This window comes from Alosa pseudoharengus, unplaced genomic scaffold (assembly GCF_046254945.1).
Source record: "Alosa pseudoharengus isolate Yale_2024_CS ecotype anadromous, Long Island Sound unplaced genomic scaffold, YU_APseudo_1.1 YU_APseudo_1.1_scf_19, whole genome shotgun sequence".
Taxonomy (NCBI): Eukaryota; Metazoa; Chordata; class Actinopteri; order Clupeiformes; family Clupeidae; genus Alosa; species Alosa pseudoharengus.
The window spans coordinates 29,166,143-29,182,458 of NW_027468657.1; the positions used below are offsets into that span (position 1 = coordinate 29,166,143).

General features: G+C 39.9%; 1 protein-coding gene across 2 annotated transcripts in view; it reads right to left on the minus strand.

Moving 5' to 3' along the window:
* tspan6 (tetraspanin 6) overlaps positions 1 to 16,316 on the minus strand; it is a 21,359-nt gene continuing 5,043 nt past the window's right edge. Inside the window, exons 1-8 of one of the 2 annotated variants that reach the window (XM_076292231.1) lie at positions 5,387 to 5,587; positions 4,121 to 4,309; positions 3,845 to 3,919; positions 3,646 to 3,741; positions 2,732 to 2,887; positions 1,615 to 1,698; positions 1,280 to 1,379; positions 1 to 993 (exon numbers count right to left, since the gene is read on the minus strand). In XM_076292231.1, coding sequence (XP_076148346.1) covers positions 1,311 to 1,379; positions 1,615 to 1,698; positions 2,732 to 2,887; positions 3,646 to 3,741; positions 3,845 to 3,919; positions 4,121 to 4,309; positions 5,387 to 5,473 — 756 coding nt within the window. In that variant the 5' untranslated portion in view covers positions 5,474 to 5,587 and the 3' untranslated portion in view covers positions 1 to 993; positions 1,280 to 1,310. Of the gene's footprint in view, positions 994 to 1,279; positions 1,380 to 1,614; positions 1,699 to 2,731; positions 2,888 to 3,645; positions 3,742 to 3,844; positions 3,920 to 4,120; positions 4,310 to 5,386; positions 5,588 to 16,316 lie in introns of those variants that run through there. The other variant, XM_076292232.1, reaches the window with a different exon arrangement.

The window sequence follows — 16,316 nt, forward strand, 5'->3', positions numbered from 1 at the left end:
TGAAAATTAGTTCTTTTTTTATTTTAAATGCCATTTCCACACCTGAACAAATAATACTGAAATGAATTATGAGAGGGCTTAATTAATAATAATAACAATAATAACAATAATACAACAGATTCAGAGATTCCATCAATTAATATGAATGTACTTTACAATGAAACATAGATACCAGGAACTTTAAGCTGGGCAAGAGACGACCCTTTTATCTCATAACACCTACTAGTTAAGTAGTGAAATGTGTGAATGAACTGGCATACACTCCAGTGAACCTGTTCTCTCAACACGTAGTTCACTTGCTAGCATACTTCTTCTTTGGGAGACCGAGTAGCCCTCCAGTCTCCACCAAATGTAATCATTTCTACCCAGATTCAGCTTCTACATCTGCACCGAACAATTCACATTATTTAACGCTACAATAAATTTGCTTGTTTTAAAGTAATGCCATTTATCCACTGACACAAAAAAGCACAAGTCAATTCTACATCATATATCTATAACCAATGTAAACTCTAGATACTTTTAAAGCTGTGCTGCTCTTTGCATGGATGCTGGGAGGACCAAAAAAAGACAGAGGGACATCTGGTGTTCAATTCTCAAAGTCACCATTCCTTTCAGGGAAGGCATACTACAAGCTAATATATGGAGTGCAGAGAAAAGACTGCTACAAAAAGTAATCATCAATCATCTGAAAGCTTGCATTCCCATGCCTTAAACTGAACTGCAAACAATCAGAACAACCCACACACAAAAAAATAATAACAAAATCTTGGCACATAAATCATGGGTAATTATACTCATATCAAATCCCTTATCTGGTATATTCCACTCTATACATGGTCATCTAACACTGAGAACTATATGTCCTTTTTTTAAAAAGCAGCTGGAGTATTGTCTAAAAAGAAATGGACAGCTAAGGTGTGTGTATATATAAAACTTAAAAGACTACAGGCTCCCTTTGTGCAAGCCTCCATCTTGTTTAGCTACCGATTCCTAAAAGGGAGAAGGGAATAACAACGGGATTAGTCTTTTGCCAACAACTCTCACCATGCCACATAGCAGGGCAGTACCTTACATAGAATAGAATAGGAAATGCTTTTATTATTTGTCTTGTCCATATTATGTTACTTAAGTCACCCCTTTTGCCTATTTACAGAGAATGGAGTGGAAACAAAAAGAGAGGTTTAAGTGCTACAGTACCATTAGGAGTCATTAAAGAATACAATTGTGGACAGGACAATAAAACAAACGGACAAAAAATAACACAACAAACACTTACCAGCATTAAGTGTAGCTGAGTCAAGGAACTGCTAAACCATTTCATACTGGTTATTGGTAATGTATCGAGACAAGCAGCAGGCCAAGAATATTCCAATGAGCTAAAAGGAGTTGAGTAAACAATAGATGTTTGCACTAAGACAATAGAATGAAAGTTGTTTACATCCAAAATCATTTATGAAAACAAAACATCCCTATATATATATTACCCATTATAATGACTCCAACAGATAAGAAATTAAATAGGTCATATGAGCACTTTGCCAGATTTATGACTTTTGGTATCTATGGAAAAAAACAATAACACTCAAAAGATCCACCTATATTTTTTCTCACCTGGAAGAAAGCGATTCCAAATGATATTCCAGCTACGACTCCCAGGTTGGACTCCATTGTACTGGTCACGAGTGAGAAACAGCCCTAGAGGGGAAAGTAAAAGACATACCCATCAGAGCATGGCACCCAAACATTCCAGAAGCACAACTTTAGCTTCAACCTATCCAATGAAGTTAGAAGTTTGCAAGTAGAGTTTACACAAAACATCAAGAGAATGAAAGGGTGATACAATTTAATAAGCTTACCTTTGTTGGGTGATTGCAATAATGACTATAATTATTACAGATTTGATAATGCAGATATTATATTGCAGATAATGTAGATTTGTAGAGGTTACATAACATTACATACAAACCATGCATTCAGCCAAAGATCCTTAATTATTTATGATTTCAACTCTCTCTGGTTCAATTGCTTTTATAGAGTGCTTTGCATTTCCTTGGAAAAATGGTTAACACAACAGCAGGCAGCAGTATACTGCTGTAGCAAAGAGAGGACGCATGAATGTAAAAGGTTTAAAAACCCTGCTTTTTCAATTCGGATTTGGGCCACTTCCATATGTGATCCAAATCAGATACAGGTCTGATTTCAACGCGGCCGCAGAGAGCGCACTCTCTGATGTGGGTTATAGCATTACTCGGTGGAAATGGAAGAGAGTTACGAAGGTAGTCCGTCAGTAGGTCAGGCTTTCTGCAAGTTATGTGTGTGGTCGTTTCTTGATGTTTTGCATGGGCAGGTCAGTTTAACACTCACCAGTCCACACTGGGGTAGGAATCTGATACTGGCCACATTTAATAAAAACAATGTCAACAGCCACACATAAAATAAAATTGAATGTGAGCAAAATAAAATCATAATTGACCATTAAGACTTGCGGTGTGTCCCTAGCCTAAGTATGGGATGATTTTTGAAATCTTCAATGTGCAATGCTATTGAACTACATTAATTCCCAAAGAGAAGCTTCACAGAATCAATACGTTTCTCAGCACTGAGGACTTAAGGACTGTTGTACTAAAATTTCTAATTCTAAAAGCATGGGAGGTACTATTTGAATAAGCTATTTAAAACATTATACAAAACAGGAAACCAGTAAACTTTTAACAAAAAAGGCACATACACTGTTGTACACCACAGTGGCAGCTAGGGTTATGTTCTTGAGGTCCACAGAACTGCAGGCAGAAAGTTCTTTACAGCAGCTCTCAGGGATGCCATTATTTGCAAAGTACGGCCTTTCCTGCCAGTCAGTGTAGTTCTGCAATCCACAGCACTTCAGCTGCACAAAAAAAAAATATTATTTTGTGAGAGAAATATAATGTAAATGCCATTCTGGTGGTTTGAAATGGGTTTGGGGACAGCCGGTTAAGTCACAAGATATTAGAACAAATTAAACAGACACATTGAAGCGGATTGTTAAAGCAACACCAAAGAGTTTTTTGTACCTTAAAATAATGTTTCCAAAATCGTTTCAGTGGTTCATCAACTCGTAACAGGGTGAACGGCAATTCTGCATTCGCTTCGCGGCCCTCTATCGGCTATAACCACACTATGTAAGTTTGCCAGATCGGGTAGCGGATCTGTAGTTCGATGGAATGAGACATGAGAAACTACAAATTTTACTTGCATCTGATGTCGCAATACATCATACTTTTATGTATCTGTCATGCAAAATATTCTACCTTGGTGTCTGTGGACATCGTTATTTGCAAAGCCGGTGCTGGATAAACAAATAACGTGTGTGCGGCAGAGGGAAAGTTCTTTGGTGTTGCTTTAACATAGCCAGCTCTAAGAACATTTAGAGCTCTGGGGATGATACTGTAGATGAACTATCTATTAAAGCCTTTGATAAAGGAATATGAAAGAATAAAACAATGTATTTAAAGGGGTAGCAACCCAAATATGTCCAAGAAGGCACCCACAGTCTAAAACATAGATTTCAGCTTTGCTCCAAAGATGAGCTTTCAGTAGTCAGAAGAACATAGACACTTTCCAACTGACAGAAACAATAGACAGTAACATTTACAAGTCTCCTACATTTCTCTGAATTCTATCCACAGCATTGCTTCTGGCATCTGTGTGGTTGTAGGTATTAAGAGCATCTACGTAGACTCCCTTCAGGAGTCCTTTGATCTGAAATTTGAAGAGAGCATGTCATTTGGAACAATGAAAGGGATTTCAGTTCTGGAATGTGCCATTGATGTGCCAGGGATACTGTGATACAGTGGGACTTTACCTCATGTCTGAAGATGAAACCAGAGATGCCTGCTACTAGTTCGGCAAGGAATACCAATATCAAGAACATTGCATACTGAGGAAATGGGCAGATACAATAAAACAAAGATTACTACCTTAAAACACTTTCAACACAAAATGTTGAAAAGCCAACACTCTAGATCACATCCTGACGCATTTACATTGAAATACATAATATAATTTACAATCTTAAAAATACATTTTGCTAAAAAAACCCTGGGCATAGCGGTAATGGATTCTAATGGGTGATTCTAACCAGTTTCAGCATCCACGGACTGCCTCGACATGTGGCAAAACAACCGAACAGGCCAAAGATGACGATGATGGCTCCGGTCCCGATGAGAACATATGGTGCATTGGTGGTATTCTCAGTGTCAAGGTGGAGGTAGGGCTCCAGGCTCACCTTACCCCATACCCCTACCGCTAGCAGGATCACTCCTGTGATCTGGGAGAGAGACATAGGGTAAAGTTAAACACCAGTCCCCGAGGGGATTTTAAATCTAGTTTTGAGTTAAAAGTGAACATTTTGAAGACCTCTAGCCAAGCCAGTTTGATAATAATACCCTTGCCTCACCTTGTAATTTCTGTTATCTGGATCTGGCTTAAGTGCCAGACGTGACCTAAGTACCAGACTAATGTGCTCAAAAACAACAAAAGTATTTAACTTTACTTTATATATTTCCATACATGTTTGACAGTTCCAATATTATTTATGCCAATGTGGCATATTTCAACATGTAGGCATAGGAAGCTTTCACCAACTCCACACGTCTAATTTATTTGAACTCCTGCGGCTGTTTTGAAGCGCATGTCTGTTCAGGGTGTCATTAGCAAGAAGCCATCAGGCCATCTGGCTCGGTTGATAAAGACTACACGGCAATAAATGGCAAAGAGATGTAAACGTGCTGCTCTGAACTTCGAACCCCAAAAGCCACGTTCAATAAATTGATACAAAGATAACGCCAGTGAAGTGTTTGTAACACATTAGTGATTTGTATTGATGTTTTGTATGTTTTTCTTTATGTCGAACACACACAGAATGTTTATCATGATATTTTTATGCACAAATGGCAGAATTCACACGGTTACCACGACCCGCTGAGACCAAGCATAGGCTACATAAGTTCAATAAATAACATGCATGGAAAAAAGCAGCCAAATGCATCTGATGCAACATGACCCAAGACTATTTAAACAGCTGTGATGGACAGGCAAGCGACAACATCTGCGATATTCTTTCTCTCGTTGGCTAGCTAACTTTTTTATTTTCGGGGAGACTTGACGACCTAACAAGTGGTTTGAAATGAGTAGGCTATATCTTGACTTGGCTAAATCACGGGGGGCGGGGGGGAATTCCTAACTTAACTTCCTAACAAGCTAAATTAATCCAATCAATACCTTAAAAAGCTGCTTGTTCGCTAGCAACATCGAAAACTTTAGCCCATTGTTTTCTTCTCCATCAGTGGTTGCTAGCAGCATAGATAGCTGGCATTGGTTGTTTATTGAAAACCATCACACTTACCCAAAATATGAGACTGTACGAAATAAGAAACGTCTTGAGACATGTAATCACAGGCTTGGTTTGTAGCCTTCTGGATGGCGGAGACATCCTGTATTTTAACAAGTTTGACAAACGGGCTGTTGGAATATGTAGGTTAAGAAGAGAACCTTGCCAGTGTCTTTCAGCTGGAAAACTTTTTTTCTGCCGACGCTTCCAAGCGAAAGGGAAATGTCGTCATGAGTAGGGATTCAGTTTCCGGCGAAAAAAAATAAGTAGCCTAACTGGCCAATGCAGTCTGTAAACACTATTGTTCCGTCTAGTAATGCAAATTAAGTTTTTCCTAATGCATACGGTTAGCCTACCAGTTGGCTCAATAAACAGGAACGATACATTTTAACAACAGTCAGGGTTGCTCAATAGTAATAGACCCCCCCCCCCCCATTCTGAGATCATCCAACATCCCTAAGGGCTTCAAAGACACATCTATTGAGTGAGTGAGAATTACTTTTGATATTCTGGCTACACTTGACTTTGGCCAAAGGGCAGAGAAGAAGACAGATTCTGTCTTATTACTTCTAATTAGGGATGGGCAAAGCGAGGCTTTATGAAACACTGAAACGTTCGAAGCAATTGTGCCGAATTGTTCCGAAGCTTTGAAACAATTCCGACACCTCAGAGCTGTTTAGGGTGAAACAAATCTGTCAAATGCTTCGTATTGTAGATGTAGTCTTTAAAGTTCGTGGCTCGCTTTGTTACCCGTGTTCAGTCTTTGTCAAAAGCTAAGCAGCATGCCCTTGGTCAGTAACTGGATGGGAGACCACATGAAGTCACAATAAAGAGAATCTTATTGCTGCCACTATGTGTTCTCTAAACCACTTTCTTCTTATAAAAACTCTCGATTTTTGACCCTTCTGAGTTTAGTTGAAACTGTGTGGTTAATGGTGAAGTAAGGTCGTCAGGGGGGGGAGGGCCTAAGATAATTTTTTAAGCCTTAGGGGAAGGCCCAGGAGAATTTTTTTGGCCTGGGGGGAGGGCCGAGGAAAATTATTTTTTCCTGATCCATGATATTTTTTTCCCCTGATCAATGATCCGTTTTCGATATTTTAAAAGGTTTGTAGGCCAAAACATGATTCACGTCTCTTTGACAGAGTGGGCGAGTCCAAAAAGTCGCAACCCTACCTCAATCTCCCACAACTCCCCTCGTAAGCTTGCAGGTCACCCGCGGTTATGAGTCATAAACCAAATATTTTAATGATATTCGGGTCGTTTGCGGGCGGGTCAGTTAAAATGTATTAAATATATATTTTCTACAAATAGGCCTACTTAAAATATCACGAGAAGGCTAGCATCAATACAGTAAAGCATCAATACAGTAAGTCAACAGTAAAGAAGCTGAAGACACGAGTTAAAATAATAAAGACACCCCTTCAGGAAAAGTTAGCTATGGGAAATATTGGGAAAAGTTCTTAAAGAAGATGACAGTAGTACAAGTTATGGTCTATGTAGGCTACTTCTTGCGAAGCCATTTAAAAGTATGACAGCCAAAACAGGCAGCCTGCAGGAATACATCTTATGGCACAGACTACACAGCCATATCTACCGGTATGTAGCCTATAGGTTCGCGCATGCATAAAAGTTACCTTAGTTCGTTGTGTTTGTGACAATGTGCTTTAGTAAAGCTTTGTGCTTCATTCAGCATTTTAAACCAGTTCTTACGCTAACGTTTTGACCAGCAATGTATCTCTCTTGTCTACCTTGCCTCCCCATTTCTATTTTCGAAAGAAGTATGTCCATGGCCAAATCTTATCCTAGTGTTCTAATCCTTGGTGGTTGCGTGCGTGCTTGCGCTCTAATTCTCATTTTCTCTCCTGCGCAAACATTATGTCCTGCATGCGTGTAGTTCTACTGCATAAAGTTTCGCAAATAAATTAGTTTGTTTTACAGAAATGGACTACTGCATGCAGGCTATAACCAAAAGCACACATTTTGTAAATAAGCGGGTCGGATCGCGGATCGGGTATAATTTTGTCCTAATTAATATTCGCGGTCTGAGTTGCGGTCGGGTTGATTAAAATATCGGGCGACCGCGGGCCGCTTGTGACCAAACCCGCGCAACACTGGTTTGTAGCCGTGTGTGTGTATGTGTGCTTATGACATTTGCTGGCCGTTTTAACCATTTTTCGACCAGTTTTATTTGATTCACGTAGGGGGGAGGGCCTAGGAGAATTTTTTTGAGCCGGGGGGAGGCCCCTGGAAAAAAAATTGACCAGGGGGGAGGGCCAGGCAGAACATTTTTAACCCGATCGTCTGGCGACCGGCCCTCCCCCCCCGCTAAATATCGTACAGTCCCTTATTGCTTAAGAGAAAGCTACACTGTTAATTGAACGCGCGGGCACGCCTGCCGACACCGGTTAAATGCACCGAAGCAGAGCCCTTCTAAGGAGAGCCTCCCCACTCTCTATTAATCCCATACAAACCGAATTTGGCTGCAGTTCACCAGAGTTCACCTAGATGGCGATCGCGGGCGAGTCCAAAATACATGGGGTCCTATGGAGCTACATGGCTACATTTGTTGTTTTCACCTATTTAACAACTGAATCCCTCAGATTTTATTTTATTTTTCGCAAAATGGATATGGATTTTCAATCAAAAGTGAAATAATCCGGGAGTCATGTCCTTTCGTTTTCTTACAGGTTGGGTCGTTGTTGCCCATAACACGCTAGCATTGATGCTATGCTATGCTATGATCATGCTAATGAATGACGTCATTGGCACGTTTGAAAGGCTTTTTAGAACAATTAAGTGACTTTAAAAAATATAATACTCAACCAAGTGTATTGTCTTTGCCTCCCCTTTCGAATACAATATTCAAATTACTTGAAAAAAAATTATATCCCGAGAAAAGTGGATTTTGAGGGGTACAGCTCCATAGACCTCCATTCATTCTGGACTCACCCGTGAGCGCCCCTAGATGCAGTACCATACCGGAAGAGTTCCGAGAGTGAAGGTTCTCTCCTTATTAGACATTCTCTGACCGAAGGTTATGGAGTGGGATAGCTGTCAAAATATTCGTGTCCATAGATTTGATACACGTGCGTATTTGTCTGTAGTTGTGCATAAAATAATTATTTGTGAATTCTCAAATGAGTCCAGTCGTGCATAAAATATATTGTGTGTATTTTATCCATCAGAATACGGATGGAAAAAAAATATGAATTCAAAATTACAAGTACGAAATCAAACTTTACAGTTAGGCTTTCTTTGGTACGAGTACGACTTCGCACAAGTGACTCAACTGTCAAAATACGTCATCGCCGCATTCACAGGCATTACTTGTTGAGAAAAGAAACATAGATCGAGATCAAGACTGCGCATGCGCTGAGACGAATCCGGCGGGGGCAGTGCCATTACTGCGGGTTAGGCACGTCGGCGCTAACGTTTGTGATAGCTGATAGCTACCTGTGGAGTTGAACAAATCGTCTTTTCCCCCCTTCGTTTATTGTCTTACGATGTCGGGAAGAACCTGTTGTGTGTTCGGGTGTTACAACAGCAGTGGGAAAATACAGATATGGAACAAAAATATATAAGTTCCCCCGCCGTTATTACACAGCCTGCCCCTGTGTAACACCATACATAAGCACTAGCAGCTACACAGATTCCCAGGGCGAGCCGAAGACCAAGCTGTTTGTCAGAAGTGGATTGTGAACACCAACCGAAAGGATTTTGTTCCGAACAAACATATCGCGGTAAGTTTTGTTTAACAGTATCAATCTTAAATCTTGCCAGTTGCCACAATGACTAACATGCTGTTGTCTAGTCTTGCATGGCGATACTTTAACGCTATCTATTGGTGTGTTAAGACATGGCACCAAATATTTGACGTAGAAGCAAAACTGTAAAGTAAGTGTGTGCTAGGAACTTCGGTAGTCGCCAGAATAATTATCTCCATCAACTAAATGGCACTATTGAAAAATGATTGGCTTTAACTACTAACGTTAGGGCAGCCATGGTGGCCATCAAATCAACATGATTGGCATTACAAACAGAAAACGTATGATGGAGTTCGGGGGCAGGCGACATTATGCTAGTTGCAAGATTGCTTTCCTTCTTTGGTAACGTTAACCATGAAAACATCAGTCATTTGGAAAGATCTTATTGCGTTTTCCTCCGATTCAGTATTGTAATAAACAGTTTTTGGGTAGCACTCACATTTAAAACTCACTTGGATATTTGATGTAGATGTTGTGCAAAATGTTCATGATTGTTTTTGGGTTAAATTTGTTGCTGTGCTGAGTTATAGTCTACATGTAAGTCAATGTCCTTTTCTATTTGTATTTTATCAGGGGTCAATGTCATCTCCCAAACCTCAATGGCACCTCCCAAAAGAAGATGGCATCCAGTGTCCAGATACTGCAGACCACAACTACAGTTTTAAGTCAACAAAAGACTGTGACACAAACTGATCATTGTAGGCCTATGATTTGGATGACAAAGACTCAAAATTTACACAGGCTTGGGCATGGACAGTTTTTGGCAATTTTTGTACGCCATTATGGCTTTTCACTCACAACTAAGGACCATCAAGTTAGCTGTCCCTGAACAACTGTTGCTTGTTCTAATGAAGCTCCGTCTATACTTCCACACAGGGATTTGTTGATAAATCTATACTTACCTTTTGAATTACTACTGTTTCGTGTGTCTTTTTTGCACATACTTCCACACAGGGATTTATTGATTAATCTATGCCTACCTTTTGAACCACTACTTTTTAGTGTACCTTTTTGGCCCTTATATCCACACAGAGAATTATATTTATATTTGAATCATTAGTTTAAATTTGAGCCATTACTGTTGATATCCTGTCTAAATATTTTCCACAGAGACTGACCTGGTCCAGTCTATTTGACCTCGGCCTAGTAGCATATTTGAACCTTTTTGTACATATGGCCGATACAAACTTTTCTCATCTGTCGTCCCTCGTTGGTGGAACGCACTACCTGTTCCTACTAGAGCAGGGACATCCCTCGACATCTTCAAAAATGTCTGAAAACCCAGGTCTTCAGAGATCATCTCCTCTCATAGCACTACTACAGACAATTGCACTCATTGATGCACTTATTGTGTTTTTTTTTTTATTGTTAGAATTGCTCTTAAAAGCTTTAAATGTTGCAAGTCGCTTTGGCTAAAAAGCGTCAGCCAAATGTAATGTAATGTAATTGTAGTAATAATAATATAACAACAATTGGTATGTGTGATACATGTATTGTATAAATTAAATGAAGTGTCAAGTTCAAATAAACTGTAATTAATACATCAACAACTGTTCTTTATTCCATTGTGCACAAGTTCCAAGCACATGTGTCCTCTTGTGAGGGCTGAAGACATCTTTTGGGAGGTGCTCTTCCAGATGACATTGACCCCTGATAAAATACAAATATAGAGAAAAGGACATTGACTTACATGTAGACTATAACTCAGCACAACAACAAATTTAACCCAAAAATAAACATCTACATTAAATATCCAAGTGATTTTTAAATGTGAGTGCTACCCAAAAACTGTTTATTACAATACTGAATCGGAGGAAAACGCACTAAGATCTTTCCAAATGACTGATGTTTTCATGGTTAGCCTAACGTTACCAAAGAAGGAAAGCAATCTTGCAACTAGCATAGTGTCGCCTGCCCCCGAACTCCATACGTTTTCTGTTTGTAATGCCAAATCATGTTGATTTGATGGCCACCATGGCTGCCCTAACGTTAGTAGTTAAAGCGAATAATTTTTCAATAGTGCCATTTAGTTGATGGAGATAATTATTCTGGCGACTACCGAAGTTCCTAGCACACACTTACTTTACAGTTTTGCTTCTACGTCAAATATTTGGTGCCATGTCTTAACACACCAATAGATAGCGTTAAAGTATCGCCATGCAAGACTAGACAACAGCATGCTAGTCATTGTGGCAACTGGCAAGATTTAAGATTAATACTGTTAAACAAAACTTACCGTGATATGTTTGTCCTTTCGGTTGATGTTCACAATCCACTTCTGACGAACAGCTTGGTCTTCGGCTCGCCCTGGGAATCTGTGTAGTGCTTATGTATGGTGTTACACAGGGGCAGGCTGTGTAATAACGGCGGGGGAACTTATATATTTTTGTTCCATATCTGTATTTTCCCACTGCTGTTGTAACAGCCGAACACACAACAGGTTCTTCCCGACATCGTAAGACAATAAACGAAGGGGGGAAAAGACGATTTGTTCAACTCCACAGGTAGCTATCAGCTATCACAAACGTTAGCGCCGACGTGCCTAACCCGCAGTAATGGCACTGCCCCCGCCGGATTCGTCTCAGCGCATGCGCAGTCTTGATCTCGATCTATGTTTCTTTTCTCAACAAGTAATGCCTGTGAATGCGGCGATGACGTATTTTGACAGTTGAGTCACTTGTGCGAAGTCGTACTCATACCAAAGAAAGCCAACTGTAAAGTTTGATTTCGTACTTGTAATTTTTGAATTCATATTTTTTTTCCATCCGTATTCTGATGGATAAAATACACACAATATATTTTATGCACGACTGGACTCATTCGAGAATTCACAAATATTTATTTTATGCACAACTACAGACAAATACGCACGTGTATCAAATCTATGGACACGAATATTTTGACAGCTATCCCCCTCCATAGAAGGTTCACTTAACTTTGGTCACATGACATGGGGATTTTGAACGATGTTTCGAAGCAGTGGTCACATGACATGGCGGTTTTGAACCACGTTTCGAAGCAGTGTTTCGAAACACTTGTGCTTCGAAGCCTCGACACTGATTCGAGACGTCGGTTTCGAAAGTCACACCCCTACTTCTAATCATGATTTATCAATTAGGCTAGTGTGGACACACTAACCCACACTTTGCAAAGCGTCAAATTGCCCTCCATGTTTTAGTTCAGTCAGACAAAATTCAGGAAAAAATAATCAGCATTATTGGTATAATGGTAGCAGGCCTATTTTTTCTGTCGCATGACAGAATGAAATGTTAGGCTATCATGCTGTTCAGTGATTGCCACACATTTTGTGGGTGAGCAATCTTAATAATGTTATATTCCAAAACCTTTTTAAAATGTTCTTTTTCTGCAGTCTATTACGCAGACACGCTATACTTGCAGTAGCCTAAGCTGTAATTTGCACGTTATTTGCACTCTTTTGTCTTATCTTGACCACTCTGGCGGCATGCCATGTTGGCAATTGCATTGTATTTATAGCCTACTGTTATTTAACAGGGACAATGCACAGTGTACTGAGCCATTAGGTTAGGCAGGTTAATGAACTGTAGCCTACTGTTCTTCCTAGGCTTCTTCTTCTTCTAACGCAATTAATGCAGCTTCAACCGTTTAACATAGAAACTTCATTCAAACTATGTTAAGTAGGTCTTACTTACGTAGTACGGAGCCCTAGAGGGGTCATCGCAAAATGTTTTGCATGTTGAGAGAATGTGCGCTCGTTTTACTACATTGTGCGCTCTACATTGTGCGCTTGTTTAACTAAATTGTGCTCTCATGTTACTATAGTGTGAGCTCATTTTACTAAATTGAGCTCTCATTTTAAGCATAGTAAAACGAGGGCACAATTTATTAAACGAGTGCACTATTTACTAAAACGAGCGCATGATTTACTAAAACGAGGGCACGATTTATTAAAACGAGAGCACAATTTGTGAACATGGTTATAGAACATTGTGTGCACGATCTACTTAAACGTGGCCACAATTTGTAACTCAATATTGTCTTGACACATGTAAACATGAGCACGTTATAGTATATTCGAGATCTCGATCTACTAAAACGCACCCAATAATTAAAACGTGGGCTCGAAGAAATTAAATTGTGTGCACAAAAACGTAGTGTGGTGTCAAGGGGTATCCCCGGGAATGACGTCGGGAGGTGTGTCGCTTGTAGTGACGTAGAGGGAATCTCATTGATTGCAGTGCACCTGGATATAGCCCCGTTAGGTAGGCTAGGCTGTAGGTGGGAGAGCAGATGATTGTGTGTGTTTGCACAGGCCCCTTGCCATCATCGTCCAGCTGAATGTTTGCCGAAGTTTTGAGTGTTTGTTGAGGTCCAAGTGTATGCAGAGCTCTGGTGTTTATCGCGAACGGTGTGAGCTGGGCTACATAGCCTGAGAAGCTGAGCATCGTGAACGCCACTATTTATGTCTCCCGTTTCATAGTCCATATCAAAGCTTACCTCGTTGTGTGCATCATTGGTATGCGGGTGGGTTATATGGTGAGGCCCATCGGGCGCTAGAGGGAACAATTGTTTGGGAGCTTGTCGCTGTGATGTGCTTCGATTGCCTTCTAGACCTCACAGTTAAGTCAACAATCCAGGAGATAGTGGAAACCGGTCATTACGACAGAGCCCGAGTAGCCTTAGCCTAGTAGAATTTCCCCATTATGGGTCTCCATAGCTGGCGGTTGACACCACAGGTGCCCCTGCAAAGAGTAGAAGTCCGCTATAAACCATGACCACCTAAAGGCTTTAATTAGCTGCCTACGGTTATCATCACATTACCAATATGAACTGTTACAGACAGCTGTAGGCCTAGTCCATGTCAAGGTAACACGAAGTTGCCACCACAGCACAGCGAGCGGTGAGAAAATGTCGGGAATTACTAAATGTGAGCACGAAATACATATTTCGAGAGCTCAATTTAGGCCTACAACGGGGTCACGTTGTATTAATTCGAGGGCTCAATTAAGGGAAAACGTGCTCACAAATTATCACGACCAGAAAAAATATCACTTAAAGTACTTAGGACATCTGGGCTTTGTATTTTTCATCTTTGTAATTTTTATACTTTTTAAACTATTCATTAAAAACTACTCAAAATTTCCCCATAGACTTAACATTGGGCTGATGACATCAGAATCGGGCCGTTAAGCAATTACAATCCTAGGCCAGGCCACCTGCACCCTATCAGTTTCTCAGGCTTTAAGCATACAGTCTCATTCTCTTAAGACTACACATCCTGTTCAACTGTTTCCTCTGTCCACAACATAATTTAACCATTTAAACTATCCACCTATTTAACTGTTCAGTCATTCCAACTATATTAAACCTCATAATTTAACCATTTAAACTATCCACCTATTTAACTGTTCAGTCATTCCAACTATATTAAACCTCACCTAGGCCTACCTAGCAAATAATTTAACCTTTTAAACTATCCACCAATTTAACTGTTCAGTCATTCCAACTATATTAAACCTCATCTACCTAGTTCAGTCATTCCAACTATATTAAACCTCATCTACCTAGTTCAGTCATTCCAACTACAGTATTAAACCTCATCTACCTAGCAAATAATTTAACCATTTAAACTATCCACCTATTTAACTGTTCAGTCATTCCAACTATATTAAACCTCATCTACCTAGCAAATAATTTAACCTTTTAAACTATCCACCTATTTAACTGTTCAGTCATTCCAACTATATTAAACCTCATCTACCTAGTTCAGTCATTCCAACTACAGTATTAAACCTCATCTACCTAGCAAATAATTTAACCATTTAAACTATCCACCTATTTAACTGTCCATCAGTCATTCCAACTATATTAAACCTCATCTACCTAGCAAATAATTTAACCTTTTAAACTATCCACCTTAACTGTTCAGTCATTCCAACTATATTAAACCTCATCATGTTGGTTGCCAATTAGCACATCATCTGTTTTAACAATATATTTCACACCATATGTTTTGCATTTTTATGCACTGGTAATTCCCTGGAATTGCATTTTCTAGTTTCCATCTCCCTGTTTACTGTATACAGTACTGTTGTACAGTAAACTGTATACAGTGCAACTGGAAAGTTTTCAGACCCTTTCGAGTTTTTCACCACATTTTGTTATGTTTCAGACTTATATTAAAATGGATTCAATTCGTTTTTTTCTCATCAATACACTATTCCAACACTTCACAAAAAGCAGGTTTTTGAAGTGTTTTGTAAATGTACAAAAAATAAAAGCATGAAATATCTCATTTACATAAGTAGGCCTATTCAGTCCCTTTGTTATGACGCTTGCAATTGACCTGTAGTGCATCCTACTTCTATCAATGGTCCTTGAGATGCTTCTACAACTTGATAGGAGCCCACCTGTGCCTAATTCACTGGACATTATTAAGAGAGGCACACATCTCTTTATATAAGGTCTCACAGTTGATGGTGTATGTCAGAGTGAAAACCAAGCCACAAGGTTGAGTGAATTGCGAGACAGGGTTGTGTAGGCACAGATTGGGGATGAATACAAGAAACATTTTGCAGCATTGAATGTGCGCAAGAGCTTTGTAGCATCCATCATTCTCAAATGGAAGTTTGGAACAACCAACAGTCTTCCTAGCCTAACCAAGGACCCAATGCTCACTGTGAATGAGATCCAGAGTTCTTATGAGAGGATGAGAGAAGAGTAAAGGACAAATATCAGTGCAGCACTCCCCCAATCAGGCCTTTATGGTAGAGTGGACAGATGGAAGCCATTTTTCTTACCTCATTCTTGAAAGATTGTAGTCTTTTAAGTAAAGCCGTCAAAGTTGTTTGGTGTAAGGAGCACAGTGGTTCCTCATTGGTGAATATAGTGTTTTGCGTTCTTGTGCTAGTTTTTGGAAGGGTTTGAAGACTCACCTGTTCGCATTACACTCAATTAATTACCTTACAAAGTCATGGTTTGTATTTTTATGGTTTGTTAATATAAAACGAATTATTTTCATTGTTAATTTGATATGGGGCAGCGGAGGGTTGCCGGTTCGAACCCCGACCAGTATAGGCACGGCTGACGTGCCCTTGAGCAAGGCACCTAACCCCTCATCACTGCTCCCCCAGCGCTGCTGTTGCAGGCAGCTCACTGCGCCGGGATTAGTGTGTGCTTCACCTCACTGTGTGTTCGCTGAG